Source organism: Zonotrichia albicollis, chromosome 26 (genome assembly GCF_047830755.1).
Source record: "Zonotrichia albicollis isolate bZonAlb1 chromosome 26, bZonAlb1.hap1, whole genome shotgun sequence".
NCBI classification, from domain to species: domain Eukaryota; kingdom Metazoa; phylum Chordata; class Aves; order Passeriformes; family Passerellidae; genus Zonotrichia; species Zonotrichia albicollis.
The window spans coordinates 6,981,527-7,008,492 of NC_133844.1; the positions used below are offsets into that span (position 1 = coordinate 6,981,527).

Below are 26,966 nucleotides of genomic sequence, written 5' to 3' on the forward strand. Positions count from 1 at the left end.
TGTTTTTGGGGTCAGGCACAGGCTCTGCTGCCAGACTGCCAGCAGGAATTTTATCTCCAGAGTGAAGGTCCAGCTGTTATCCCTGGATGCAGCTGCCTTTCTGCAAGGATAAATATAAAAAGCTAAGCAAGGTTTTGCTTCTTTTTACAGCTTCTGTGATGACAGGGCTCTTCTAGTTCCAAAATATTTGAGGCTCGTCCTGTTTTCTGTGCAGCAGGGGCCGCTGGAGTCCCCATCCTGGAAAGTGTGAGAATTGTGGGTGGAGTTTTAGGCAGTTCAGAGACGTCCCTGAGCTTTATTATAAATCGAAGGCGACTCTGACATTGGTGAGGGAGAGAGAATGATGAATCTGACTCTGTGGATATCGGAAGGTTAATGAATTACTTCATTATACTATATTATGTACATTGTATTAAACTGAATTTGCTCTGCACTCACTCTTGCTCACACTGCACAGAATCTTGTGACTGTCACCCAACAGTCTTGACACACACACACCATGACTTTGGGTAAACAATCTCCATATTGCATTCTACTTTTGCACAAACACAGGCACAGCAAGTGATAAAAATTGTGTTTTCTCTCTCTGAAGTTGAAAAAATGTAAACCCAGAAATATTTTTAAGAAGAATGAAGATAAATATGGGGCTGCATTGCCCTGTGTGTGTGCAGTGACAGCGGTGAGGGAGGTGACAGCAGTGCCAATGACAGCCCGTCCAGCTGCTGCCTGTGTGGGCTGCGCCTCTCTGCCAGCCTGGAAACTGCTGCCAGGTGTTTTTAAGCAGGTCAGCACCCTCCCTGCTCTGCAGGGATGTGTTTGCTGACTGTGCCAAGCAGCGTTTGGCAGGCAGAGCCTGCAGTGTGACCGACAAAGTCAGGTTATCTCCCTGGTGGTGATTCGCAGCCAGGCTGGGTCAGGTGCCAAGCTGGAAAATGCCACTCGAGGCATTTTCTTAATTGCTCCTCGGGAACAGCAGGTGGAAGCAGGATCTGCCCCAGGGCTCTGCAGGGTTCAGTCCTGCTGATCCTGTTCCTGCTGGCTCCTTCCTGGGGTGCTGGGTGGGATTTGGGATTCCTGGCTGGATGCACTGATGCTTTCCTGCTCTCGTGTGCCCCAGTTCCCTCCTCCAGCAGGTCACACACAGCTCCTTCCCTCTGCAGCAGAGGTGCCTCATCCCTGCTGCTGCTGTGCCAGTGCTGCCAAGCTGGAAAATGCCACTCGAGGCAATTTTTAAATTTTTCGTCAGGAACAGCAGGTGGAAGCAGGCTCTGCCCCTGCACTGCTCTGGTATCTTCATGCCCCAGGGCTCTGCAGCCAGTCCTGCTGATCCTGTTCCTGCTGGCTCCTTCCTGGGGTGCTGGGTGGGATTTGGGATTCCTGGCTGGATGCACTGATGCTTTCCTGCTCTCGTGTGCCCCAGTTCCCTCCTCCAGCAGGTCACACACAGCTCCTTCCCTCTGCAGCAGAGGTGCCTCATCCCTGCTGCTGCTATGCCAGTGCTGCCAAGCTGGAAAATGCCACTCGAGGCAATTTTTAAATTTTTCGTCAGGAACAGCAGGTGGAAGCAGGCTCTGCCCCTGCACTGCTCTGGTATCTTCATGCCCCAGGGCTCTGCAGCCAGTCCTGCTGATCCTGTTCCTGCTGGCTCCTTCCTGGGGTGCCGGGTGGGATTGGGATTCCTGGCCGGATGCACAAGGACAGGTCCTGGTGCTTTCCTGCTCTCGTGTGCCCCAGTTCCCTCCTCCAGCAGGTCACACACAGCTCCTTCCCTCTGCAGCAGAGGTGCCTCATCCCTGCTGCTGCCGTGCCAAAGCTGCTGCTGCTCCTGCTGCACTCTTTCTCATCTCACGGCTTTCTGATCCCCTGTGAGGTCCCTGCAGAGCTCCTCAGCTGCTCCTTTTGGCTCCAGGGAGGTGGGAAGGGGAAGCAGAGGCAGGAGCAGGATGAGGTCAGGCTGCAGCATCGCTGCAGCATTGCTCACGCTGATGAGGATCTGATGTAAAATTCATCTGCAGAAATCAGCTCTGCTGCTTCGGAGCGGGGATGTGGGCTGTGCTCTGCTCACGGCAGCCATGGGCAACAGGATGTGGAGCTTCTGCTTTTGCTTCAGAGTCGTGGTTTTGCTTCAGAGTCATGGTCCTGTTTCAGACTCGTGGTTTTGCTTCAGAGTCATGGTTGTGTTTCAGACTCATGGTTTTGTTTCAGACTAACGGTTTTTGGCTAAGCTTCAGTAAGATTCACATATTCCCCTCTTTATCTGTGTCCTCTACACCAGCAGGGGATTGTGCAGGGTCCCTTGTCCCCCATGGGATGTGGGGCCAACGTGGTGCAGGGGCTGAGGTGTTCTCAGTGTTCTCTCCTGCCACTGATCCATGCTGGGAACAGGCAGCACCTCAGCTTTGGCTCACCCAGCTTTGGGGAAGCTTAGAAGTGTTGTGGAAAGGGGTAAAAGGTTTTCTTTTTGGGGGGATGGAGAGTGAAAGCACACAGGAATGACACAAATACCTAATAAGGACACCAAGAGAGGGAAGCCTGGAGAAAGGATCCCTGCAGGGAGGTTATTTGAGATGCACAGCGGTGACTACCGAGCCCTTTGAAGCTTCAGACAGAGGCAGCCAGACCAGATGGACAGGTCTGCTGTGGCCCAGGGGCCTCTCTGTCCGTGCAGAGGCATTCCCAACCCCCAGAGCTGCCTGGTGACTCACAGGGAAGCCGTGGGCTCAGCCGGCCATGGAGCCCTTGGTGTGGTCAGCAGCGTTCTCTGCAGTGGGCCAGGCTTTTTCACAGCAGGACAGCTGTCTGTCCATCCTGAGGCCATCCCTGGACAGGGCTAAACCAGTCAGGAGCTGCCAAATGTCACTGCCCGTGACAGATCTGCCCTGGACATTCCTCCCAGTGCTGCTGCAGCACGGTGTCAGTAATGTTATCCTCCTCTCTCTAGCAAGCGTGTGGGAGGTGATGAATTTGGGAGTGGGAGCCCTTGTTAGGGGAAAAAAGTTCCTGAGGGAGGCCAGCAAGGTTGATTTCTGTGGGAACTGCTGGCTGGCATTTTTAAACAACAATAGACTTAATAAATAAATAAATAAACTTGCTGCCACGGAAGGATATAGCATCAGCCAGGACTGTTGGGGCCGGTATTTCCTTGGAAAGTGGAAAGGACAGGTGTTTCCCTCCTCTTTGGCCCTGCCTGCTGTGTTTGGCTCCTCAGCTCTGGGGAACCGAGGATTCCTTGGGGGAACAGAATCCTCCTTGGGGGAACCGAGGATTCCTGGGGGGAATGAGGATTCCTGGGGGGAATGAGGATTCCTGGGCGTTGCCCACCTCCAGGGCACTTCCCCACCCGTGTGGGGTCTTCTCGGGCACGTCCAGAGTGGAAAGAATTTGTTCTAGCACAGGTGCAACCAAATCGATGCGGGATAAACTGCCGGGATTGGGTTTCACCGTTCCGTGCCTCTCACGGGGAGGGGGGAAAGCAGGGAAGGCGAGGGGTGACAGCGACGTGCCCGGGCCCTGCTTTTGGGCAGAAATTGGCCAATTTGGGAGAAATTGGCCAAATTAGGAGCTTGCATAGGAAGGAAAAACAGCGGGAGGGTGGGGAGGGGGGCAAGCCGGGGAGCCCCGCGTCCATCCCCGTATCGGGGGCTGCGGGAGGCGTTCGGGGGGTTCGGAATCGGCCCCTCCCCAGGGCGGGGGAGCCCCGTCTCCATCCCCACGTCCACCCCCGTGTCCATCCCCGCGTCGGGGGCTCCAGGAGGCGTTGGGGGGGTTCGGGATCGACCCCTCCTCGGGGCGGGGTATCACCACGTCCATCCCCGTGTCCATCCCCGCTGTGGGGCTCCGGGAGGCGTTGTGGGGGTTCGGTTGGCTCGGCCCCTCCCCGGGGCGGGCGCTCCCCGCCGGCAGTGCCGCGGTGCGGGGGCGGGCGGCCCGAGCGGAGCGGAGCGGGGCGCGATGGGGGCGGCGCGGCCGCAGTGAGCCCGGCGGGGAGCGGAGCGGAGCGGGCACGGAGCGGGGCCGATGGCGTTCAGCGCCTGGCAGATCCTCTCGCCGGTGCAGTGGGCCCGCTGGACATGGTCTGCGGTGCGGGGCGGGGGCAGCCCCGAGGAGGGCGACGGGGCTGCTGGCGAGGAGGAGGATGATGATGATGAGGAGCAGGACCCGCCGGCGGGGGGCTCGGCCCTTGGCTTCAGGCAAGTCACCCATGGCCCTTTCCCTTCCTTGCGTGTTCTCCCCGGCCCTGTCCCCATCCTCCCTTCGCTCGCTGCTTGGCTGCCGGGGATCCCGCACCGCACCGGGGATTGGGGGGCCGGGAGCCGCTCCCCGGAGGATGCCGGGGCTGGGGGATCAGGAGCCGCTCCCCGGAGGATGCCGGGGTTGGGGGATCAGGAGCCGCTCCCCGGAGGATGCCGGGGTTGGGGATCAGGAGCCGCTCCCCGGAGGATGCCGGGGTTGGGGGGATCAGGAGCCGCTCCCCGGAGGATGCCGGGGTTGGGGGATCAGAGCCTCTCCCCGGAGGATGCCGGGGTTGGGGATCAGGAGCCCCTCCCCGGAGGATGCCGGGGTTGGGGGATCAGGAGCCGCTCCCCGGAGGATGCCGGAGCAGCCGGGCTCGCTGCGTGTCCTTGGAGGCCCGTGCTGTGTGCTCAGAGCTGGCTGAAAGCCTCCCGCAGGGCTGGGGAGCACAGGCCGATGTGCCGATGATGTTTCACCTGCTCTCCCTTCTCCCTTTGCCAGCATGGCCCGCAGCGAGGGGATGCCCGCGGCCAGCCTGGGGCCTGGCTGGAGGATTTCAGAGGTAGCCTTGAAAGCCGTAATTCCTCACTCTTTCCCCCCTTTCCTCGGCAGCTCGGACTCCACCGATAATTTTGAGACCCCTGAAGCACAAACACCGGCCTGCTCGCCCCTCAAGGAGTTCTGTGAGCCCCCAGGATCGCCAGAGCCTGAGGCCAGGAGCCAAGGTAAAAAGAGTGCACATTCTGCTCTTGGTGCTCTGCTCCGGTGGCAGAAAGGCAGGGTGGGGTCAAGGAGTGAAATTCTCTGACTTTGAGTAATGCCTGGCACACTTTTGGTGGTTAACGGCCTGGACAGTTCAAATGCCAGGGCTGGGCTGGGCGCCCCACAAGGAGCTGTGATGGGGGACTGGGAGGAGTCCCAGAGTGCTGTTAGATTATTTTATCGGTCAAACGTTCCTCTGACACTTCCTCTGCAGCCTGGGGGCTGCTGCTGGCTGTTGGGACCTTGCTCATGTGTCCCTCACCCCTGGCTCCTGCTCAGCAGTGACAAAATGCCATTCTGTGTCCCCCACGCTGGTCAGTGGTATTTCATTGGATTGATTCAGTATTTCATTTGATTCAGTGGGATTTCACTGCACAGGCCATTTTACCTTGCAGTTAGGTGCCAGCTGTCCTCACTGTTAAAAATACAAGAGCTTAATGCTGCTAAACCCCATTTTTTGAGGAATTGCAGGGGATCTGCTCTAGGAAAACTCAGCTGGGAACTTTGTGTGGGGCTGGTTTCAGAGCACATGGGCTTGGTCCAGACCATGGGTCCTTCTGTGCAGGAGCCCAGGCACAGGATGCTGTGGCTCTCCATCCCCAGATGTTGTTCTGCTTTGGGTGCTCATCCATCCCTGTGAAAAACTCATTTTTGTCTGCTGTGAGCGCTCTGTTCACGCTTCCAGTAATCACAGCTCTTGGAATTATCCTTTTAAGAAGGGATGATAGAGACATCTTTACTTTGGGGATAATGCCTGGGAAAGGGGGGGAGAGATCAAGGCTTTCCTAGCAGGTAGGAGGATCATTTCAGGGTGTCACTGTTCCCCTTGTCCTGGGATGAGCAGCTCCTGCTCAGCACTGAGGGAGTATCTGCTGCTGCACACAAAGCTCCCACTGTTCTGCACACGGGGGCATGATCTCCAGCAAAAGCTGTTTTTCTGTGCTGCCTGGCAGACAGTGGCATGTTGGGGCCAGCAGAGCCAAACTGGTGCCACCACACTTGGCTCCAGCCCTTCCCTGTCTGTGGCTGTGCCTGTTCAGATTGTCTGGAATGGTGGAGAGAAGGGATTCTCTGGCTGTGGGTGGCTTTGCAGTGTGCAGAAAGCTGTCACACCACCAGTGCAATCCCTGTGTTAAGGCCTCATTTTTGCATTTTGCTGCTGCACAGACCCTTGGGTCTGGCTGCAGCTGGGTTGCAGCAGGGATGCAATCCCTGAAATGGCTGCTTGGCCCTGCTGGGCTGTTTGGGGCAGTGCCAGGGCTGCACCTGGGGGCAGGCACTGCACCCCTGGCCTTGAGGGACTGTCTGCTCTGTGTTTGCAGTCTCACCCTGCCTTGGGAATAAATAGAGTGAGGAATGGCACAAGCTGTGGCTGCAGGGCTGGCTGCTCCATGCACAGCCAGGAGGTGACCTGGGTGTGTTAAACCTTGGCCTTGGGGACAAAAATTCAGCCCTGGAGGGAGCTGCAGTGAACGTTTGTGCTCACTCAGGATCACTCAGTTTCTTCTTGTGGTCTTGGATGGTGGGATTAATTCTTGCTGGAGTTATCTGCAGTCATCTGCCAGTAGATATTTTGCACTCCAGGGCTGGCTGCTCCATGCACAGCCAAGAGATGACCTGAGTGTGTTAAACCCTGTTTAATTCAGCCCTGGAGGGAGCTGCAGTGAGGATTCTTCCCACTCAGGATCACTCAATTTCCTCCTGTGGTCTCGGCTGGTGGGATTAATTCTATCCCATTCTTGCTGGAGTTATCTGTAGTCATCTGCCAGTAGATATTTTTCACTCCAGGGCTGGCTGCTCCATGCACAGCCAAGAGATGACCTGAGTGTGTTAAACCCTGTCCTTGGGGACAAAAATTCAGCCCTGGAGGGAGCTGCAGTGAAGGTTTGTGCCCACTCAGGATCACTCAGTTTTTTCTTGTGGTCTCAGATTAATTCTATCCCATTCTTGCTGGAGTTATCTTCAGTCATGTGCCAGTAGATATTTTGCACAAGGAAAAGTAGATATTGGAGTTATCTGCAGTCATCTGCCAGTAGATGTTTTGCACAAGGAAATGAGAGGAAGCAGCAGATCTGGAGCCACCAGAGCTGCGAGCTGCCCTGATGCAGGGCACGTGTTTTCCGGTGCGTTAGCAGCATCCTCCCTCTGATGCTAATTCTTAACAGAATGGGTTTAAAAATAGCCCAACGGCTGTTGAGCACCGACAGAAAGCTGCGGTGGGGCTGAGCTGGGTGTGTGGGGCAGATATCCTGTGCTGGGATGGGAAGTGTGTGACTCACAGCTGAGCACAGAGGGGCTCTTCTGGCACAGGGATGGAAAGGGCTCTGAGCCTTTGCTGCCAAGTTCTCCTGGTTGGTTTGAGGGATGGCGTGTTGGAAAGCCGTTTCAGTCAGTGTTTGTGTTTAATTTCAGCCCGAGGAAGACAAGCAAAGCAATTAAAATGCAGAGGCACAACGCGTCTGTTGCTGCGGTGCCAGACTGCCCTGCCTGCTTTGCTTCAGAAAGTAAAAAAAATTCTGTTTTCACTTTGTAGCATCCCCTGCAGGTGCTCAGCTGGGTGTGGAGCAGGTTTGCAGCCTGAGCACAGCCAGGACAGTGGGTGTGGGTGAGATCCAGCTTGTCCTGTGCTGGGTTTGGGACAGAGCCTGGGGACTGTGTGTGTGTGCCTTGCTCTGACAGTGTCCAGGACTGTCAGGGTGCAGAGGTGGGACAGGATTGTGTTTGGGTTTCCCTTACACAAAGGAAGGAATGGTTGTGGTGGTGTTCACAGGGGTCCCAGTACGAGGGAAGAGATGAGAATCTTGATGCCATGTTTCAGAAGGCTGATTTATTATTTCATTATATATATATTATATTAAAAGAAAATGATATATTAAAACTATACTAAAAGAATAGAAGAAAGGATTTCATCAGAAGGCTTGATAGGAATAGAAAGGAATGATAATAAAATCTTGTGACTGACCAGAGAATCTGAGCCAGTTGACTGTGATTGGCCATTAATTAAAAACAACCACATGAGACCAATCAAAGATGCACTTGTTGCATTCCACAGCAGCAGATAATTATTGCTTTTCTTTTTCTCTGAGGCTTCTCAGGAGAAAAATCCTGGCAAAGGGATTTTTCAGAAAATATCATGGTGACAAATGATGAATTTGACTCTATGTTTTTAGAAGGCTAATTTATTATGATATGGTATGATGTTATAGAATGTTATACTAAAGAATACACAGAGAATACAGACAGAAGGCTAAAAATATAATAATGAAAACTCGTGGCTCTTTCCAGAGCTTTGACACAGCTTGGCCCTGATTGGCCAAAGAGTCAAAACACTCAGACTAGAAATTTAATTAAACAACTACTTGTTGGTAAACAATCTCTAAACACATTTTAAAGGAGTAAAATGCAGGAGAAGCAAATCAGATAATTATTGTTTTCTTTTTCTGAAGCCTCTCAGTTTCCCAGGAAAAAAATCCTGAGCAAAGGGATTTTTCCAAAAAAAAAAATGTGAATCCCACAGGATGGGCCACGTCAGGGTCACCTCTTTGGGATGCTCTGGAAGGGGCAGAGCTGCGTGTGGTCCATGGCTGCCAGCCCGCCTTCTCCTGGGCTGCTGAGCTCAGATTTGGCCCAGAGGGAGGATTTGAGCAGTGACAGGGCTGGGGGACAGCTGCAGGAGTGGGGGACAGGCTGGTTTCCCTGACACGAGCCACGAGCCAAGGGGAGTACGTGCGGAGCCAGCAGGGCTGCTCACAACGTGCCTGCCTGGGGCTGGGGATGGGGGAGAGCTTGGGAGGAGCAGAGAGCATTCAGGAGGAGCAGGGAGAGCTGGGGATGGGGTTGGGATGGGGCTGGGAATGGAGGAATGCTCAGGAGGAGCAGGGGATGGGGCTGGGGAGAGCTGCAGGAGAAGCAGGGAGAGCTCAGGAGGAGCAGGGAGAGCTGCAAAAGGAGCAGAGAGCTGAAGGAAGAGCTGGGGGTGGGATTGGGGATGGGGGAGAGCTCAGGAGAAGCAGAGAGCATTCAGGAGGAGCAGGGAGAGCTGCAGGGATGGGGATGGGGCTGGAGGAGAGGTGCAGGAGGAGCAGGGAGAGCTGCAGGGATGGGGATGGGTGAGAGCTGCAGCATGAGCTCAGGAGGAGCAGGGAGAGCTGCAGGAAGAGCAGGGAGAGCTCAACAGGAGCAGGGAGAGCTGCAGGCACCGTGCTGGGCTTGGGGAGAGCTCCCTGGATGGAGCCAGGGCTGCACTGAGGTTTTGCCAGGGCTGGGCAGCTGTGGGAGCCCACAAGGAAGGGGTTTCTGCTTTCTGCATCCTGTGTAAATAATTGTTCCTGCTGCTGTTGGAGGCAGAAGAAATGTAGACGAGGAGGAACTATGGGAAACCCCCCCTTAGCTTGCAGCAGGGATATTTCTGCTGTAAAAGATTTCCAAAACCAGCACCTGAGCCTGCCTCCTCCCTCCCAGTATAGCCCATTTCCTCAGACTGGTTAAAGGAGGGGCTGAGCAGCTGAGCACCCCTGGGTGCAGAAAATGATGGAATCACAAAGCTGGAGAAGCTGGCTGGGTGCTCCTTTTGCTTTTTGTGTTTAAACCATTCTGAGCCATGGCCACACGCTCCTTTCTTCCCCACCCTGGAGACACCATGGAGAGGCAGTTTGTGTGCTGGCTGCTTGTTATTCAAGGAGTAATTACTCATTGCTTGGGTTAGAAACCAGGATGGGCTCATGCCTGTGAGAGCAGCAGCTGCCAAACCTTCTGCTGGGAAGGCAAAATGCACTTAAATAGTCCTTTTGCCCTGACTTTGAAGTCTGTTCTTCTATTCAGGGCTGTCTCAGGAAGGCTTCAAACAGCTGAGCAGCACAGCAAGTGTAATAAAGTTTTCTTTGGGGTCTGTTAAGGAGGTTTTCCTGGTTCCTAATGATGGGAAGGCCTGCCAGGCTCTGCCTCAGACTGTTTCCTGGCTGCACTCCAAGTACTCATCCACTGGATTTGTGTTTACTGATGCATTTTCTGGGGCATCAAGGCAACGTCTACTTGGAGGGAGTTGCTTTTTTTTTGCAGTCAGAGGAAGCATTTTTGCAGTCTCAGGGAGCACACAGACCCTCATGATTCATTTCCATGGCTTTTAGCATCTTGGGGATCAATTATGCTAACCACGAGCCATCCACTGAGTCAGGATTGTTGGCTCCACGTCCTGGATCAGCTCTGGGAGCAGATATTTGCCTGATTCCCTGTTCCTCTGCCAGCCTGGCTCTGTTACCAGCACACATGAGCTGATTACAAATGCCTGGTGGTAGGAAAATGTAAGAGCCGAAGTGAGAGATGTGGGACTCCGGGGGCTCTCCAAAATGCAGTTTATTGTATACAAAATGCAGTTTATTACCTCAGAGAGGTTACCTCCACATCCCTCATTCAGGCTCTTACTAATGGTGCTCCACGTTGGGTGCCACTGTGAGAGCTGAAATGAGAGATGTTTGACTCCAGGGACTCTTCAAAATGCAGTTTATTGTATACAAAATGCAGTTCATTGTATACAAAATGCAGTTTATTCCATCCAAGAGGTTACAGCAGTCCAGGGTTGTGGGTGACAGAGCTGTGCCCACAGCTGTCAGCTCCAGCTGCAGGCAGGCCTGGAGTCCCACATCCCTTATTCAGACTGTTACTGATGGTGCCCCACGTTGGGCGCCACTGTGAGAGCTGAAATGAGAGATGTGGGACTCCAGGGGCTTTTCAAAATGCGGTTTAGTGTACCCAAAATTCAGCTTTCAGGGTGCCCCAGTAGATAAAGGATCTTTCTCATCCTTTGATGTCAAAGAAAAGATTAAACAGTAAAAGGATTGAGGGGAAAGGATTGGAGATTAAGTCATGGATCAGGATTTGTCATTAGAAGATGCTGACAGTCTGGAGGGCCTGCTGTGACACAGCAGGGTTTGTGCAGGTGGAGAGGAGCTGGTGTGGGGCAGGAGTGTCCAGCCCTGCAACCCCAGTGCTGGGTAACCCCCAGATCCCTCCTGCAGCCACATTCTGCTCCTTCCCTGAGCACACCTTCCCATTCCCCTCCTCCCTGGGGCCTGCTGCCTCACATTTTGTGCTGCTGTCTCATGCTGTGCATCCCTGAACTCTTCTCATTGATTTTTAACTCTGCCCAAGCGAGCAGTGACTCCTTGTGGTGTGGCAGGAGGGAAGCTGAGCTGTGAGTCAGTGAATCCCCCATAAAATCCAACCCTGGAGCAGCAGTGAGGGGGGAACAGAAACTCCTCTGGAGGGGAGTGCACTGCAGGTTGTCGCAGACATCTTTTATGGAAAATCCTTTCCTGAAGATTTTTCCTCATGAGAAGCTGGGAGGCCTCAGGAACAAAATGTAAACATTGATTATCTGCTGCTGTGGAATGCAACAGGTGCATCTGTGATTGGTCTCATGGGGTTGTTTCAAATTAATGTCCAATCATGGCCCAGCTGGCTCAGACTCTCTGTCCAAGCCACAAACCTTTGTTATAATTCCATTCCATTCCATTCCATTCCATTCCATTCCATTCCATTCCATTCCATTCCATTCCTAGCTAGCCTTCTGATGAAACCTTTTCTTCTATTCTTTTAGTATAGTTTTAATGTAATATATATCATAAAATAATAAATCCTGGAGTCAGATCCTCGTCTCTTCCCCAACCCAAGAACCCCTGTGAGCACGGTCACACAGGTCAGGGTTTAGCAAACATCTCTTTTTCTCTTTCCAGAGCCAGGTGGCCATGGTGACCTGCTGGTAGGGGAAGCCCACTGGCACAGCTCGCCTGGGAAGCCCCCCAAAGATGAGGCCCAGCCAGAGACTGGAGCCCCTACAGCCAGTTTGGATGCTAAAGGGGAAACTGAGCCCGACAACTCACCCCTGATGCAGCCCTTGGGCTGCCAAGCTGACCCTGGGCACTCTGCTGGGGAGCCTGTGCCCCACGTAGGCACTGCCACCATGCCAGCAGGCGACGCTGGCACGGGGCTGCTGGAGCTGAGGGGTGATGCCCTGGGCCAGGAGCAGCTCGGGAAAGGGAAAACACCTTCATTGGGGAGGAAAACAGATGAAACCACAGAGGAGACCCAGCTTGAGCAGCATGAGAGGAGTGTGAGCCCCTGCCAGCTGCAGAGCTCTGCCCCAGCAGCCCCACAACGCCTCCCCCATCCCAGTGAACTGGGGGGGGACCCGGCTCTGGAGGCCCCAGGGCAGGTCCTGAAACCTGGGGCTGATTGTACAGAGAGTGTGGAGGCCAAGCCAGCTTCACCCAGGAGGGGCAGCAGGATCCCAGCCAGCAAGCTGACACCCAGGAGACGCAGAGAGTCCCCCAAGAGAGCAGCTGAGGATGCAGAGAGGGGTCCCACAGAGCCACCCCCAACCCGGGGCTCTTCCCAGCTGGCTCCCAGCCTCAGCTCTCACAGTGGCAGCTCAGCCCTGCAAAACTCACCAGTTCTCCCCAAGGGCTCTTACCAGTTTGACCCCAGTAACTTTGACTCCATGGATCCATTCAAGCCCACCAAGACTCTTGCCAACTGTGACCCTGACTCCTGCTCCACTGCAGACAACAGCCTCAATGAAATCCTGGAATCTCAGACCCTGGAGCTGCAGGATGATGCCCTGACAAGCAGAGACTCCCCCAAGAAGCCCAAGTCACGCCTGATAACGTGAGTGCCAGTGTGTCAGAGCTGGGGCTGCAGCCCCCCTGTGCTCCCCACGGGCAGGCAGAGCTGCACTGGTGGTGGTGATGGAGGAGATGATGGAGAGGTGATGGTGGAGGTGAGGGAGGTGGTGATGATGATGATGGAGTTGATGGAGGAGGTGATGATGGAGAGGTGATGGAGGGGTGATGAAGGTGGTCATGATGATGGTGATGATCATGGAGGAATTGATGGTGGTGGTGATGGAGGAGGAGGTGATGGAAGTGGTGATGATGGTGATGGTCATGGAGACATGATGGAGGTGGTGATGGAGAGATGGTGATGGAGATGATGATGGTGGTGATGGAGAGGTGATGATGGTGTTGGCTGTGCTCCTGCCCTGGTGATGCTCCTGCCCTGCTGGTGCTCCTGCCTTGGTGATGCTCCTGCCCTGGTGCCTCCTGAGCCAGCCCCAGGTCCTGCCATGCACCTCAGGCTCTGCTGTTGACTCAGTTTTCTCCTCCTGTGCCTGTCAGCCCCATTGTGGGAGCAGAGGGACAGGAGTTCTGGAGCAGTGCCAGTGTCCTGAGTCCCAAGGGAAGGCTGGATTGGGACCTGCTTGCAGGGTCACCTCTTTGGAAACCCTTTGAGGGTCCATCTGGTGGCTCAGGGTGTAGATGTGGTGTCAGAGGAACCCTCAGGGGAGGCTGGAGCTGATGTTTTTGCTGGACTTGTGCAGGACCAAGCACACCCTGGTGGATGCAGGTGTGGTCGGTCAAATTAGCTGAGACATTTTGTGAGCTGCCACCAAGTTTGTGTTTTATGTCAGAGGAAGAGAACAGGTTGGACAGGCAGTCTCTCACTCTGCAGTTGAGTTCTCCAGTGAGAAAATCAGATAGTGGGTTTTAACAGGGAAAGAGAAAACCTCACAGGCAATTTTTTTTTTGTTTTGAGGTTTGTGTTTGGATCTCACCCTGCTGCTGTGGGCAGCATAGGCAGGATCAGAGTGTCCCATGTGTGTGTGTGCCTTCCCAAAATCTGAGCTAGGCAGCTCCCTGTGCTTCTCAGAGCAGAGTTAACATCCAGGTCTTTTCACACACTCTTCTTCTCTCCATCTGTCTGTCTCTCTCCCTGTCCGTGCTTTGGTGCATCAGGACTACTGAGCAAGTGAAATTTCTCTGTTTTCTGTTGTAAGTACTCTCTCCTGTACTCCTTTCCTTTTCCTTTGCTGTTCTCGTCCTCTCTCTGGGTGTGTGCTGCCCCTCTGGTCTCCATGGCATGCTGGCTCCTTCTGCCCTCTGACTTGTGCTCTCTGCTGTGTGGTTGGTGTGGTGGGGTCCCCAGGGTGGCCTGGCCTGGTGTGAGGGAGGAGAGGAGAGCTGAGCTTAGCTGGGCTGAGTTTAGCTGAGCTGAGCTGCACTGGAGGCACACACCCGTGCTTGTCCTCGCAGCATGCCGCCTTGCAGCATCTTCTGATGGTGGACAAATGCTCAAAACCTTCAGCAGGTTTTTGTGCAATCCAGAGCTGTTGTCTTCGTGCTGGGGAGGGGCTCAAGCCAGCTACCGGATACCTGGCACAGGAGAGGGTGCAGAAAAGAGGAGGGTGAGGACATGAGGGGGGAGCTCAAACCAGCAGCCAGGTGATGGGACAACCCTGGCACAGGAGAGGGTGCAGAAAAGGAGGACATGACAAGTTTGTCTTGCTCGTGGCAGGGCATGAGGGAGGAAACCAGTGCAGAGGGATTCTTCAGTGTGATCCAGGCGTGCGTGGCAGCGTGCAGAGCCAGCTCTGTGTGCCCCTCATGCTCTGCTGGGCTGGGCTGGGCTCTGCCAGGGGCTGGGGCAGCTCCATGGACATGGCAGCAGCTCTTGCAGTGCTGCTGGAGGCTTTCCCTGTGCCTGGAGGCTGGGATCCCTCCCCACGCATCACACGAGCTGTTCCAGCTCAGCAAGCATCTCCTGAGGGGTCAGACATGGCCATGAGGCTGGGAGGTCCCTGAGTGTGGAGTGTGAGGGGTTGAGATGCAGGAGAAGAGCTCCTGTTGTCCCCCCATGTTCCCACTGGGGCCGTGGGGATGCGGCTGTGCCTGCAGCCCTGTGCAGATGGATGGGTGTCTTCAGGAACATAGGATGAATTTCCAGGGACAGCCTCCTCCCTGAAGGGCAAGGAGATCACCTGCAAGACCTCCTTGGGCTAAAGATCCCACCTGAGGGGCCCTTCTCCTTGGGACAGCATTTGTGCCATGTGGAGCATTTGTTTGAGGTACAGCACCTTGCCCTGGCTGTGCTGGCCTGACTCACTGGGAGATGTGGCTGCTGTGGAGAAGTCCCAGACAAACTTCCAGCTGCAGGGACAGGCCATGAGACAGCCTGGACATGGTTCTTCCTGCAGAAAGTCGACTTGCACCAAAGCCTGGGGTGCTGTGGTGCTGGACGCACAGGGCAAGGGAGATCCTTCTGTGCCAGCTCCTTGGCAGTGCCTCTCTCCCCATCAGCCTCTTGGGCTCCTTGCTCTGCTCCTTACCTTCCTCAGGAATAAACAGCTCACAGATAAACCCATCTCCTGTGTAGTTGTGTCTTTTGTTTGCCTGTTCCTCCTGTCACTCCCAGCAGCCGCTCTGCCTCAGTGTTCACTGGTGAGTGGGGTGCTGTCACGCCGTGGGTGCAGGGCTGGTGCTGGGACTGCCTCCCCCTGCTTGGGCTGTCTGGCACTCACCCCACACCCCCCTCGCTGCCCCTGAGCCCCCCTGAGCTGCTGCTCCTCTCTCTGCAGGAGTGGATGCAAGGTGAAGCAGCACGAGGCGCAGCAGCCCCTGGCCCTGGACATCAGTGCTCAGGTAGGGGGGTGAGACCCCAAAACTGGGCTGGGGAGGGCTGGGCTGGCTGAGCCTCAGGCTGGCATCTTCCCTGAGGGCAGTTCCTGAGGATGGGAAGGTGTTGGGGAAGATGAAACAGGAAAGCCTTATAAACATGATTGTCTGGCAAAAGATTTTGAGAATATAGAAACTATAAGCGAGATTGAAATGAAAGCAAGCTTTGAGATCCCCCAGTTACTGAACAACTGGAAAACAATGGTGTGGCTGGCTGAAGGTGATCCCCTTTTGATGGAACAACACCCTCTGCTTGCAGACAGCTCCAAGGAGCAGAGCAGACCCTGCTGGCTTGGCAGAAGAGCCCAAAGAGGAGTTTTTAGGTTTTAAAATGTAACACAGTGTGGTAATGTAATGGTTCTTACAGGCTGTATGTAAATGCTGTAGCATTTGTATCTTGTACTGGATTGGTTGGTGAGAATCAGAATATTCAGCACAGAAGATTTATTGTGTTGGAATGGGAACCTCGCTTTCTTACCCTTTTGCTCTCTTACCCTCTCATCCTCTCTCATCCTCTTTACCATGCTTTTGCCTTCTTTCTCTTTACACTCTCTTTACCCCTCTCTTCTCTCGGGCCTGCTCTGAGCTGTGGCTGCAGCTCCCAGCAGGGCCCTGCACTTGGCCCTTTGCAATAAACCCCAAATTCCATGACCAGAAGAAGATTTATTGTATTGTAACAGGAACCTTGCCCTCTGATCCTCTCTTTTACTCTCTCATTCTCTCTTTACCACACTCTTGTCTTCTCTCTCTTTACCTCTCTCTCCCTCTTTGGGGCCTGCTCTGAGCTGTGCCTGGCAGCTCCAAACAAGGCCTGCACTTGGCCCTTTGCAATAAACCCCAAATTCCACCATCTGGCTGCAAAGATCTCTCATCTCCCTCCATCCCCACCGTCCTACCCCCAACACTCCTACAGGACAGGAGGCAGGAGCAGCTCACCTGTGGATTTTAAGATTTCCATGCTTTCTGTGCAGTATCAGCAGCTCACCTGGTGGCCTGACCACTGCAGATCGTGCCTAACTGCGTGTTTTGGTTGTGCAGGATGAAGGAGTGTTGATCTCAGAGCTCCCAGACATTACAAACCGGGATGGCCGTGCCACTGATGAGGAGAAGTTGGCCTCCACCACCTCCGTGCAGAAACCAGCGGGGCTGGAGAAGAAGGCAGAGGCAGAAGATGACCTGGAGTACTTTGAGTGCTCCAACGTGCCTGTGTCCTCAGGGAAGCACAGACCAGAGGCAGGTGAGGAGCATCCTGCTTGCCTTCAGCCCTAGGAATGTGCTGTGGGAGCCTCTGGCAAGGATTTGGTGCTGCAGCCTCATCAGAGTGATTTATTTGCACTGACAGAGCTAAAGGCTGCTGCAGGTTCTTATGGAACCTCCTATTGCTTCCCTGCTCTGTTTCCAGCATGGAAAACCACGGTCCAGGCTGTGTTTGTTTAGATTTTGTACAGAGCTCTCTCCCTATGATGCTGTGGGTGGATGTGGGGTGAATTTGGGGGATTTAGGGTCAGGTCAGGGAGATTTGGGTGTTTTAGGGTCATTTCAGGGGATTTGGGGTCAGTGAGTGTGGAACCCGAGGGCCACGAGGAGGAGGAGGATTTTGGGGGTTTGGGGTTGGTCCAGGGGGATTTGGGGTGATTCAGGGTTCCCCCCACCAGTGCTCACTGCTGAGCAGAGCAATTTTCTATTCAGGGCATGGACCTGGAGTCCTGGCACAGGGCTGTGCTTGATGGAGATCTCAGCAATGCCCACACAGACCCGATTATTGCTCCTAGTGGAATTCTGCCCTCAGTTTCCCACATGATTAGCCTCTCTGCCCAAGCCATTACAAAATAATTAAAAGCCAGGCCAACATGGCAATTAATCAATAGGCAAGCCCTAGGTGCAAGCAGGGGAAATCACCACGGGGGGGTTGCAGCCTCCCTTTGCAGGAACCCATTAATCATTTCTGCTGAGGGCTGTGCTGGGCTGCCAGCTCCATGAGAATGGTGCTTTGTCCTCAGGGGAGGAAAATCTGAGAGCCAGGGGAGAGGCTGGAGGCTCTGTGTGAGCATCTCCTGTTCCAGAGCTCTCCTGGAGCACCAGGGATGGGGAGTGCTGGTGCTCTGGGGGTTCTCTGAGCAGCTGCTGAGGTGCAGAATGTCCTGTCCCAGCTTGGGGACATGGGCACAGCTGAGCTGGCACCACATGGTGGGACATGGGCACAGCTGAACTGCCACCCCATGGTGGGACATGGGCACATGGGCACAGCTGAACTGCCACCACAGAGTGGGACATGGGCACAGGCTGAGCTGCCACACCATGGTGGGACATGGGCACATGGGCACAGCTGAACTGCCACCCCATGGTGGGACATGGGCACAGGCTGAGCTGCCACCCCATGGTGGGACATGGGCACAGCTGAGCTGCCACCCCATGGTGGGACATGGGCACATGGGCACAGCTGAGCTGCCACCCCATGGTGGGACATGGGCACATGGGCACAGCTGAACTGCCACCCCATGGTGGGGCATGGGCACAGCTGGACTGCCACCACATGGTTGGACATGGGGACATAGGCACAGCTGGACTGCCACCACACGGTGGGACATGGGCACAGCTGAACTGCCACCACACGGTGGGACATGGGCACAGCTGGACTGCCACCACATGGTTGGACATGGGGACATAGGCACAGGCTGAGCTGCCACCAGAGGGGAGTGTTGGTTCCCACTCCAGGAGTGCAGGGTGCATCTTGTGGCACCTGGGGACAGGGTTTAATGGTGTCCTTGCTGGGGACTCCGTGGTCTTGGAGAGCTTTTCCAACCAAAATGATTCCAGCAGGGAGCTGGGGGCAAAGACACCTTTGGGAGGGGAAGCTTAGGGGATGGGGAGGCTCAGAGGGACCCTCCTCTGTCTCAGAAAATCTGTGTGTGCCCCAGGGTGCTGTTTCCAAATCAATTAAAGGTTGTGTTTCGTTGTCTTTAGGTTTTGAAAAGGAGCTCTGCAAGCAGATGGAAAAGGGAGGGCCTGGCATCTTCCCTGTGAGTGCCTCTCTCTTTTCTCTTTTCTGAAACGGGTTTCTCTGGGAGGTAAAATTCCTGACAAGCCCACGCAGGGACTTGATAAAAATAGCAGAGATTTCCCAGCAGGCCTGGAGGAGCCTGGCAGAGACAGATCCATTCTGGGTGGGCAAGAGGAGGGGGAGAGGGAGGGAGGGAGGGAGTGACAGGCAGGACAGTGCTGGGGATGGACAGGAACAGGGCTGGGGACAGGGAGGGAGGGGACAGGAGCAGGGCTGGGGACAGGGATGAGCACTGTTTGGGACAAGGATGAGCATTGCTGGGGACATGAGCAGTGCTGGGACAGGCAGGAGCAGGGCTGGGGACAGAGATGGGCAGTGCTGGGGACAGCAATGAGCACTGTTTGGGACAGGGATGAGCAGTGTTGGGGACAGGGATGAACAGGGCTGGGGACAGCAATGAGCACTGTTTGGGACAGGGATGAGCAGTGTTGGGGACAGTGCAGAGCCAGGGAGGTGGCTGAAGGGCAGGGAGGGCAGAGCAGACCGTGAGGAGCAGCCAGCACAGGTTGGGTCTCACATGGAGTGCCCAGAGCTGGCTCTGGTGGCCCCTTGGTGCTGCAGGGACCCTCAGGGCTCTGCCCTCTGGCAGCAGAGCTGGGGAGAGCACAGGAGCCCTGCTCTGCAGCCCCACAGTGCTGGGACAGCCCTGCCATGGCCCAAGGAGCCCCAGGGGACACCCTGTGCCAGCCCCGGCCAAAGCTGCTTGAGCTGACAAGCAGATGACAATGGGATTAGCAACATCAGCAAAAACACCCCCCTGTGAGACAGATTAACTGTGCTGAGCCCCACAAGGACATGGGCAAAGTGAGCTTTAATTGGTGCCCTGAGAGCCTGGGCTGGCTCTGGTCCTGCAGGCAGGCTGCTGTCACCCCACGGGTACCTGCAGGAGCTCAGGTGTGCACCTGTGGGAGGCTGAACCTCCTCAGTGCTGGGGTGGAGCAGCATCCCAAACCTGCCCCAGGAGTCACTCCCACCTCTGCCATGGCCACAGGGAGCTCAAACTGAGCAGCTGAAGTGCCAGGGGGAGAAGGGAGGGGAAAAGTGCTCCAGTGCTCTGGTTTCCACACTGTGAGGAGCAGCTGCCTCCTCCCTCCCATTCTTCCCTTCTCTATTTCTGGCAGCCCCTTCTCAGGGAGATGCTGCAGGGCTGTCACTGCTCTGGGTGGGGAAATGAGGGGCAGGCAGTGCCAACTGAGCCTTGTTCCCAGTTTGTCCCAGTGGCTGCAGTGTAGCCGACATATTTTCTGAAAAATCCTTTCCTTAGGATTTTTCCTCCTGAGAAGCTGGAGGCCTCAGGAACAAAATGTAAACAATGGTTTTCTGCTGCTATGGAATGCAGCAGGTGCATCTGTGATTGTTTCTAATTAGTGGCCAATCACAGTCAGCTGGCTTGGACAGAGAGTCCGAACCACAAACCTTTGTTATCATTCCTTTTCTATTCTCAGCTAGCCTTCTGATGAAATCCTTTCTTGTATTCTTGTAGTATAGTTTAAATAGAATATATATCATAAAATAATAAATCAAGCCTTCTGAAACATGGAGTCAGATCCTCATCTCTTCCCTCATCCTCAGACCCCTGTGAATGCAGTCACAGCAGCTCTGCCAGGGCTCAGATGCAGGCTTTGGGCTCTGTGTGTGCAGAAGGGGAAAATGCTGATAAAACAGGGAATGTGGGTGAAAAGAGCCCCCTGTTAACATCCCATCCCTGGGTGATTCCCCCAGGACAATCCCGGGCTGTGCTCCATGGACAAGTGCCCCAGCGTGAGCAGCAGTGACAGTTCCCTGGCTGGCATTTGCCTCAGCGAGTCCGAGAAGGCAGCGGTGCTCACGCTCATCAGAGAGGAGGTAACAGCTGTGTTCCTGTCCCTGGCACTGCCCTGTATGTCCCTGTCCCCTGGGGCTGCCCCTCGTGTCCCTGGCACTGCCCCTTATGTCCCTGTCCCCTGGGGCTGCCCCTCGTGTCCCTGGCACTGCCCCTTGTGTCCCTGTCCCTGGGCTTCTCCTCCCTGAACCTCTCCCCAGGGCAGCAGGGGCAGCTCTGCTGTGCCAGGAGGGGGGATCTGATCCCCTGCGTGGGACAGAGAGGGGAAGCCCCTCAGAGCACGTCCCAAACGTGTCTGCTGCCCCCCAGATCATCACCAAGGAGATCGAGTCCAACGAGTGGAAGAAGAAATACGAGGAGAGCCGGCAGGAGGTGCTGGAGATGAGGTGAGAATTGTCCCCTGAGGGGGCATCAGGGGTGGCACAGCTCAGCCTCGCCAGGCTTGGCAGAGACTTCTCTTAGAGCTGTGTCCTGTCACTGTGATATTTTCTGAAAAATCCCTTCGCCAGGATTTGTACTACTGGGAGGCTGGGAAGCCTCAGAGAAAAATGAAATCAATAATTATCTGATTTTCTTCTCCTGTGTTTGGCTGCTTTAGAATGTGGTTTGGACATTGTTTACCAACAGGTGCATGTTTGATTGGTTCCATGTGAATTGTTTTTAATTAATGACCAATCACCATCCAGCTGTGTTGGACTCTGAGGAGTCAGTCACGAGTTTTTCATTATCATTCTTGTTAAGCTTTCTGTCTGTATCCTTTCTCTTTCTTTAGTATAGTTTTAGTATAACATAACATAACATATGTAGTATAATATAACATAAAATAGTATACTATATAATACAATATATTACATTACATTGCATTACATTACATTACATTATCAGCCTTCTGAGAATATGGAGTCAGATTCTCAATTCCTCCTTCATCCTGGGGACCTCACAAACTCAACACCAATGTTCTCTTAGTGCTGGTGATGTGTCCTACTTCTTCCTCTGCTGCAATAAAATAGAAATAAATAGAAATAAAAATAGAAATAAAATAAGAAATAAATAAAATCCCATGAGCTGTGGCAGAGGAGGGTTTTGGTCTGAGGCAGCACTGATGGGTGGTGCAGCCTCAACATCTGGGGTGCAGCCCCAACATCTGGGCCCTGTACCCATGCTCCTGTGGGGTGCAGTGGTGGCAGGGCCAGCAGGGCCTCCATGGGGCAAATTGCCACCATGTCCCCACAATCAGTGGCCTCTCACCTGTTTGTTTTTTCTCTTCCTTCTAGGAAAATCGTGGCTGAGTATGAGAAGACCATTGCCCAGATGATAGGTAAGGTGCTGTCACCTGGCCAGGTGTGCAGGGCAGGGAGCTGTGAGCTATCCCACAGCTGTCTCAATCACTCAATCACAACTCAATCACTGTGTCCCTGTTGTTTGTTCTCCATGCCAGAGGATGAGCAGAGGACCAACATGACATCTCAGAAGAACCTGCAGCAGCTCACCATGGAGAAGGACCAGGCTCTGGCAGACCTGAACTCAGTGGAGAGGTCCCTGTCGGATCTGTTCAGGAGATATGAAAACCTGAAGGGCGTCCTGGAGGGATTTAAGAAGGTCCTTACCTTGGTTTGTCCTTTCTCCCTGCAGCTCCGGTCCCTGGACAAAGCTGCTGGTTTGGTTTTTGGGATTCTTAGAGGGTTCCTGGGCATTCACACTCCATGTTTCTATGCTGCTGAGTGTAAAGCAGAAATTTGATTTGTTAAAAACCTTTTTTCTTACACTCAGAGCAGTATCTATCATCCTGTCAGAACAATCCTGTCTTTGTGCCCAGCCCCAATGCAGATGGATGGACTTTCTTTTCCAGAATGAAGAAGCTCTGAAGAAATGTGCTCAAGATTACCTGACCCGTGTCAAGCAGGAGGAGCAGCGCTATCAGGCCCTGAAAGTCCACGCAGAAGAAAAATTAGACAAGTAAGGTCATGCATGAGATTGCTGGGTGCTTCAAGACCTTGTAGGGAAGCAGCTTCATTTGCTCTGTAGAGGCTGCAAGGCAGGAGCTGAACGATGTGAAAAGCTGCATTTTACAACCTCAGGCTCAAGTGTCTAAGCAAGGCAGAGCAAATCCCTGAATGCACTCTCTGATCTCTGCTTATTTATTTTTTAATGGAGAACCTGAGGTTCACAGTCTATTTATGGCCACTTAACCAAGCTCCCATCTCTCAGAGTGCTCCTGTTTGTGGTACAGGACGGGGCTGTGCTGCCCTGGGGCTCAGCTGATGAGCAGGAGCTCAGCAGCACATGTACCCTGAGTGAGGTGGGTGGTGAGTGGGTTTAGCTTGGCCCTGAAAAAGCAGAGGGGCTGGAGGAGCTGAATTAACCCAGTTTCACCCAGGTTCCACAGGGGCAAACCTTCTGTTTTTCCCAGATGAGCAGAGCCAGGCGCTGCAGTTGCTGCACAGCCTCAGGACGTGCTGTGATGTCACTTTTGTGGAGAGTGACACAGGAGCAGGCAGGAGGCAGGATTTTAGAAAGAGCAAAGAAGGTTTTATTTAAGAGAACCACACAGTTTTTGTAATGACACAGGAGCAGGTAGGAGGCAGGTTTAGCTTGGCCCTGAGAGAGCAGAATTTCATACAGGGGCTGGAGGAGCTGAATTAACGCAGTTTCACCCAGGTTCCACAGGGGCAAACCCTCTGTTGTACCCAGGGGAGCAGAGCCAGGCTCTGGACGTGCTGTGATGTCACTTTTGTGGAGAATGACACAGGAGCAGGCTGGAGGCAGGATGGTAGAAAGAGCAAAGAAAGCTTTATTTAAGAGAACCACACGATTCCAGGATTGACAGACAGTGCTGGGAGGGGAAAGGAGAGGTGACTGACACACGTGGCAGGGGATTATCAGGGGAGGGACCCGAGGTTCTGGGGTAAACCCTGAAGTCCCCCTGGCCCCCTGTGTCCCCCAGAGCCAACGAGGAGATCGCCCAGGTGCGCGCCAAGGCCAAGGCGGAGAGCACGGCGCTGCACGCGGCGCTGCGCAAGGAGCAGATGAAGGTGGAGTCCCTGGAGAGAACCCTGCAGCAGAAGGTAACACACACACACCTGCCCCCCTGCAGCCCTGCCAGCCGCTCCTGCTGCTGCCCTCAGCGTCCTCTTGATGCCAGAGGTGTCCTCCAGATGTTTGGTCCAGAAGGTGTTTGGGTTTTGGGATAATTTTTTTGTGTTTTGTGGGGTTGGTTTGGATTCTTTTTGGGGGCTGGTTTATTTATGTGTGCCTGTTTGCAGAGGTGTGGGCTGGGGCTGGCTTGCAGCAGATCCCTGCAGGTCTGACTGGGATGAGGAGTTGCTGTTCTGCCCTGAGCATCCTGTTGATGCCAGGGGTGTCCTCCAGATTTTTGTTCCAGAAGGTGTTTTGTGGGTTTGGTTTTTGGGATATTTTTTGGGGTTTTTTGTGTTTTGTGGTGTTGGTTTGGGTTTTTTTTTTTTTTGGGCAGAGTGGGCACTGCTGGCTTATGTGTGCCTGTATGCAGAGATGTGGGCTGGGGCTGGCTTGCTGCAGATCTGGGATGAGGAGGGGTGAGCACAGGGCTCCACACAATGCCTGGATCCACAGGAACTGTTTCAGGGGCACATATAGGAGCTGGCTGCCCTTTCCCACACATCCTTGATGCCAGATGGGCACTGCTGTTGGTCCCCAAGATCTTCTTCTCTTCCAGAACCAGGAGATCGAGGAGCTGACCAAGATCTGCGACGAGCTGATAGCAAAACTGGGAAAGTCAGACTGAGCCTCAGCACCCCCTCCTCGCCCAGCACTCTGCACTTGGCTGCTTCTCTCGTGACCTTGAGCACCTTGCCTTACCCTGGGCTCCCTGCAGGAAAGCTCCCGTGTCCAGCTGCCCCTTGGCTGCCAGACCTGTGGCTCCTGAGCAGGGCTGCTCCCCTCTCTGTGTCTGTCTGCTTCCTACAGCTCCAGGCTGGGATCCCTGCAGGCAGCCTGGGAATCATCCTGGGCTCAGCTTGGGAATCCTGGGTTTAGCCTGGGAATCATCCTGGGCTCAGCCTGGGAATCATCCTGGGCTCAGCTTGGGAATCCTGGGTTTAGCCTGGGAATCATCCTGGGCTCAGCCTGGGAATCATCCTGGGCTCAGCTTGGGAATCATCCTGGGCTCAGTTTAGGAATCCTGGGTTTAGCCTGGCAATCATCCTGGGCTCAGCTTGGGAATCATCCTGGGCTCAGCCTGGGAATCATCCTGGGCTCAGCTTAGGAATCCTGGATTTAGCCTGGGAAATCATCCTGTGCTCAGCTTGGGAGTCATCCTGGACTCAGCTTGGAACTCCTGGGTTTAGCCTGGAAATCATCCTGGGCTCAGCTTGGGAATTCTGTGCTCAGCCTGGGCCTGTGTCCCTCTCTGGGCCTGTGTGTCCCTCCCAGGGCGTGCTGCCCTGTCCCTCTGCACCTCTCAGGTGGGAGGTGACACCCTGGGCTCTGTCCCCCGTGGCTGGGCTGTGTCCCCACTGCACTCTCTGTCCCTGATTGTCCCCATGGGCTCAGCAGAGCAGGTCCAGCCACTGGTGGGTCCTGCCCTGGGACATGGGGGGTGACAGGGGGGGACCTGCTGACTCCTGCACTGGGTTTGGCTGGTGTCTGGTTGGTGGGGGAAGCACAGCACAGCCTCTCCCTGCCCCTGGCTGTGCCAGCCTCAGAGGAAGGGAGCTGACATCTCTGCATTCGTGCACTTTATGAGCATTTATGGGCGCTTGGGCTCTCTGCTCACTCCTTCCAGTCAGGCAGGACTTGTTCCCCCCAGAGCAGTCACACAGCCTGCAGTACCTTCAGGTGAGGGGATGCAGGAGGTTTCTGCACCAAGAGGTGTTTGAGAAGCAAACAGATGCTTCTCAAATGGAGATGTTGGTTCTGGAGGGCTGGGAGTGCCCATCCATGCTCCCTGTGCCCACCCTGGCCCCTGCAGGGGGGCTCTCTGTGCCATGCTGAGATCAGGGCTCCCTTTCAGAGGAAGGAGCTGAACCCTGATGTGCCTCTGGGTGCTGCAGTAGCTGCAGTGGTGCAGGATTCTCTGCCTTGAATGGATAGGTGTGAAATAAGGGAAATATTTGCAGTTTGGACTGTTTCCTGCCCAGCCTGTTGAACACTTTCACAAACCTTTTTGCTGCTACCTTTTTGTAACAGAATTGAGCTCTTCTCCTTCTATTTTCTAATTCCCCGTGTCGAGCATGCAGAGCAAACAGCTGTTTAAGCCAGAGCCATACACTTGATTATATTTTATTAGTTATATAATATAGAGAGAGTTTATTCTACACTTAAGCAAAGGTGTCAGCAGCCTCCCCCAGCACACAGCTCCCCAACTTCAGTTCTCCCTGTTCTTCCCTGTTCCCCAGTTATCCCAGTGACAGACTGGTCATGGAAACCAGTGGCTGACACCACTCAAAGCAGTGCACCTGTTGCTTGTGCTGGATATTCACCCCTTGCACAGTTGGCAGAAAAGAAAAACCCCTTTTCCCCCTTTCTTTTTAACCCCTTTGACCTCCCCACATGTCCCCTCCTGGGCTGGTGAAAAACCTTCAGTCCTGTGATCAACAAGGACTATTCCTGTTCCCATTTGGGAGTCTGTGCAGGTAAAACAAACCCCTGAAACCCTGAGATTTCTGGGGTAGAAAAGGCTTTTTTTCTCTTGAGGAAGCAGAGTGCAGCATTGCATCACCTCTTAGAGCTGGAGACAGGGCTGGTTTCTGGTTTGAGCCTTGGGGCATTGCCCTGTGCAGCCCACAGCAGCACCCACAGTGCTGATGGATCATTGCAGAATTTATATTTTACCACATCCCCAGAGCCCTGCCCTGCACACAGCAGTCACTGGGGGCTCTCTGCAAAGCTGTGACCCACAGGACACAGCCCTCCATCCCTCCTGTCCCCACCCAGTCCTGCTGTGCCACCTCCCCTCACCCGTCCTGTGCACCCCAGCCTGGGCAAAGAAGATTCCTAAGGAATGATTTATTAACTATAATATGGTTGTAGCTCCAGATATAGATATAAATACATAATGGCTATGGTGATGTAAAACAGAAGGTGTTTGCTGGGATGGCTGCACCTCTGGGTGATGGGGTGGTGTCAGGGATGGCACAGGGAATGGCACAGGGAATGGCACAGGGAATGGCAGGTCCCTGTGAGTGCTGTCACAGCTGGGTGTGTGTTTGTCCCCTGTTCCTTGCATTAGGCTTTAAATGCCCTTTTGGCAGCAGCAGCAGGCCCTGCCCCTGCTGCTGCTGTGTTGCTGTTTGCAGTGTGTGTTTGCCAGCAGATCTGTCTGTAACCAAGTGCCAACCAGTGACCCCCAACTACTGATCCCTCCCCTGTGCCTCCCCCAGGCAGGAAATTCCTCTGCATTGGCTCCCTCTGCTTCCAGCCATGTGTGTAACTGCCATTGCCATCGGTTTTATATGTATGATAATTTCCCTTTTATATGTCAGGTAAATATTTGTAAGAGTTATACTCACACAAATGAGATTATTATTATTATTATAATGATTACTAATATATTTTTTTCCATGTTTCATTGCCTGAGTAAAAACTGTGTTTATCACTCTTGAAA

General features: G+C 54.1%; 1 protein-coding gene across 3 annotated transcripts in view; it reads left to right on the forward strand.

The window, feature by feature from the left end:
* TACC1 (transforming acidic coiled-coil containing protein 1) overlaps positions 1 to 26,966 on the forward strand; it is a 30,775-nt gene extending 3,809 nt beyond the window's left edge. The window contains exons 1-14 of one of the 3 annotated variants that reach the window (XM_074559295.1): positions 3,871 to 4,190; positions 4,846 to 4,958; positions 11,727 to 12,657; positions 13,785 to 13,820; positions 15,404 to 15,467; positions 16,539 to 16,737; positions 18,465 to 18,520; positions 20,284 to 20,406; positions 20,693 to 20,769; positions 21,658 to 21,701; positions 21,822 to 21,982; positions 22,233 to 22,339; positions 23,328 to 23,448; positions 24,078 to 26,966. In XM_074559295.1, coding sequence (XP_074415396.1) covers positions 4,018 to 4,190; positions 4,846 to 4,958; positions 11,727 to 12,657; positions 13,785 to 13,820; positions 15,404 to 15,467; positions 16,539 to 16,737; positions 18,465 to 18,520; positions 20,284 to 20,406; positions 20,693 to 20,769; positions 21,658 to 21,701; positions 21,822 to 21,982; positions 22,233 to 22,339; positions 23,328 to 23,448; positions 24,078 to 24,146 — 2,274 coding nt within the window. In that variant the 5' untranslated portion in view covers positions 3,871 to 4,017 and the 3' untranslated portion in view covers positions 24,147 to 26,966. Of the gene's footprint in view, positions 1 to 3,870; positions 4,191 to 4,845; positions 4,959 to 11,726; positions 12,658 to 13,784; positions 13,821 to 15,403; positions 15,468 to 16,538; positions 16,738 to 18,464; positions 18,521 to 20,283; positions 20,407 to 20,692; positions 20,770 to 21,657; positions 21,702 to 21,821; positions 21,983 to 22,232; positions 22,340 to 23,327; positions 23,449 to 24,077 lie in introns of those variants that run through there. The other 2 variants (XM_074559297.1, XM_074559296.1) reach the window with 2 other exon arrangements.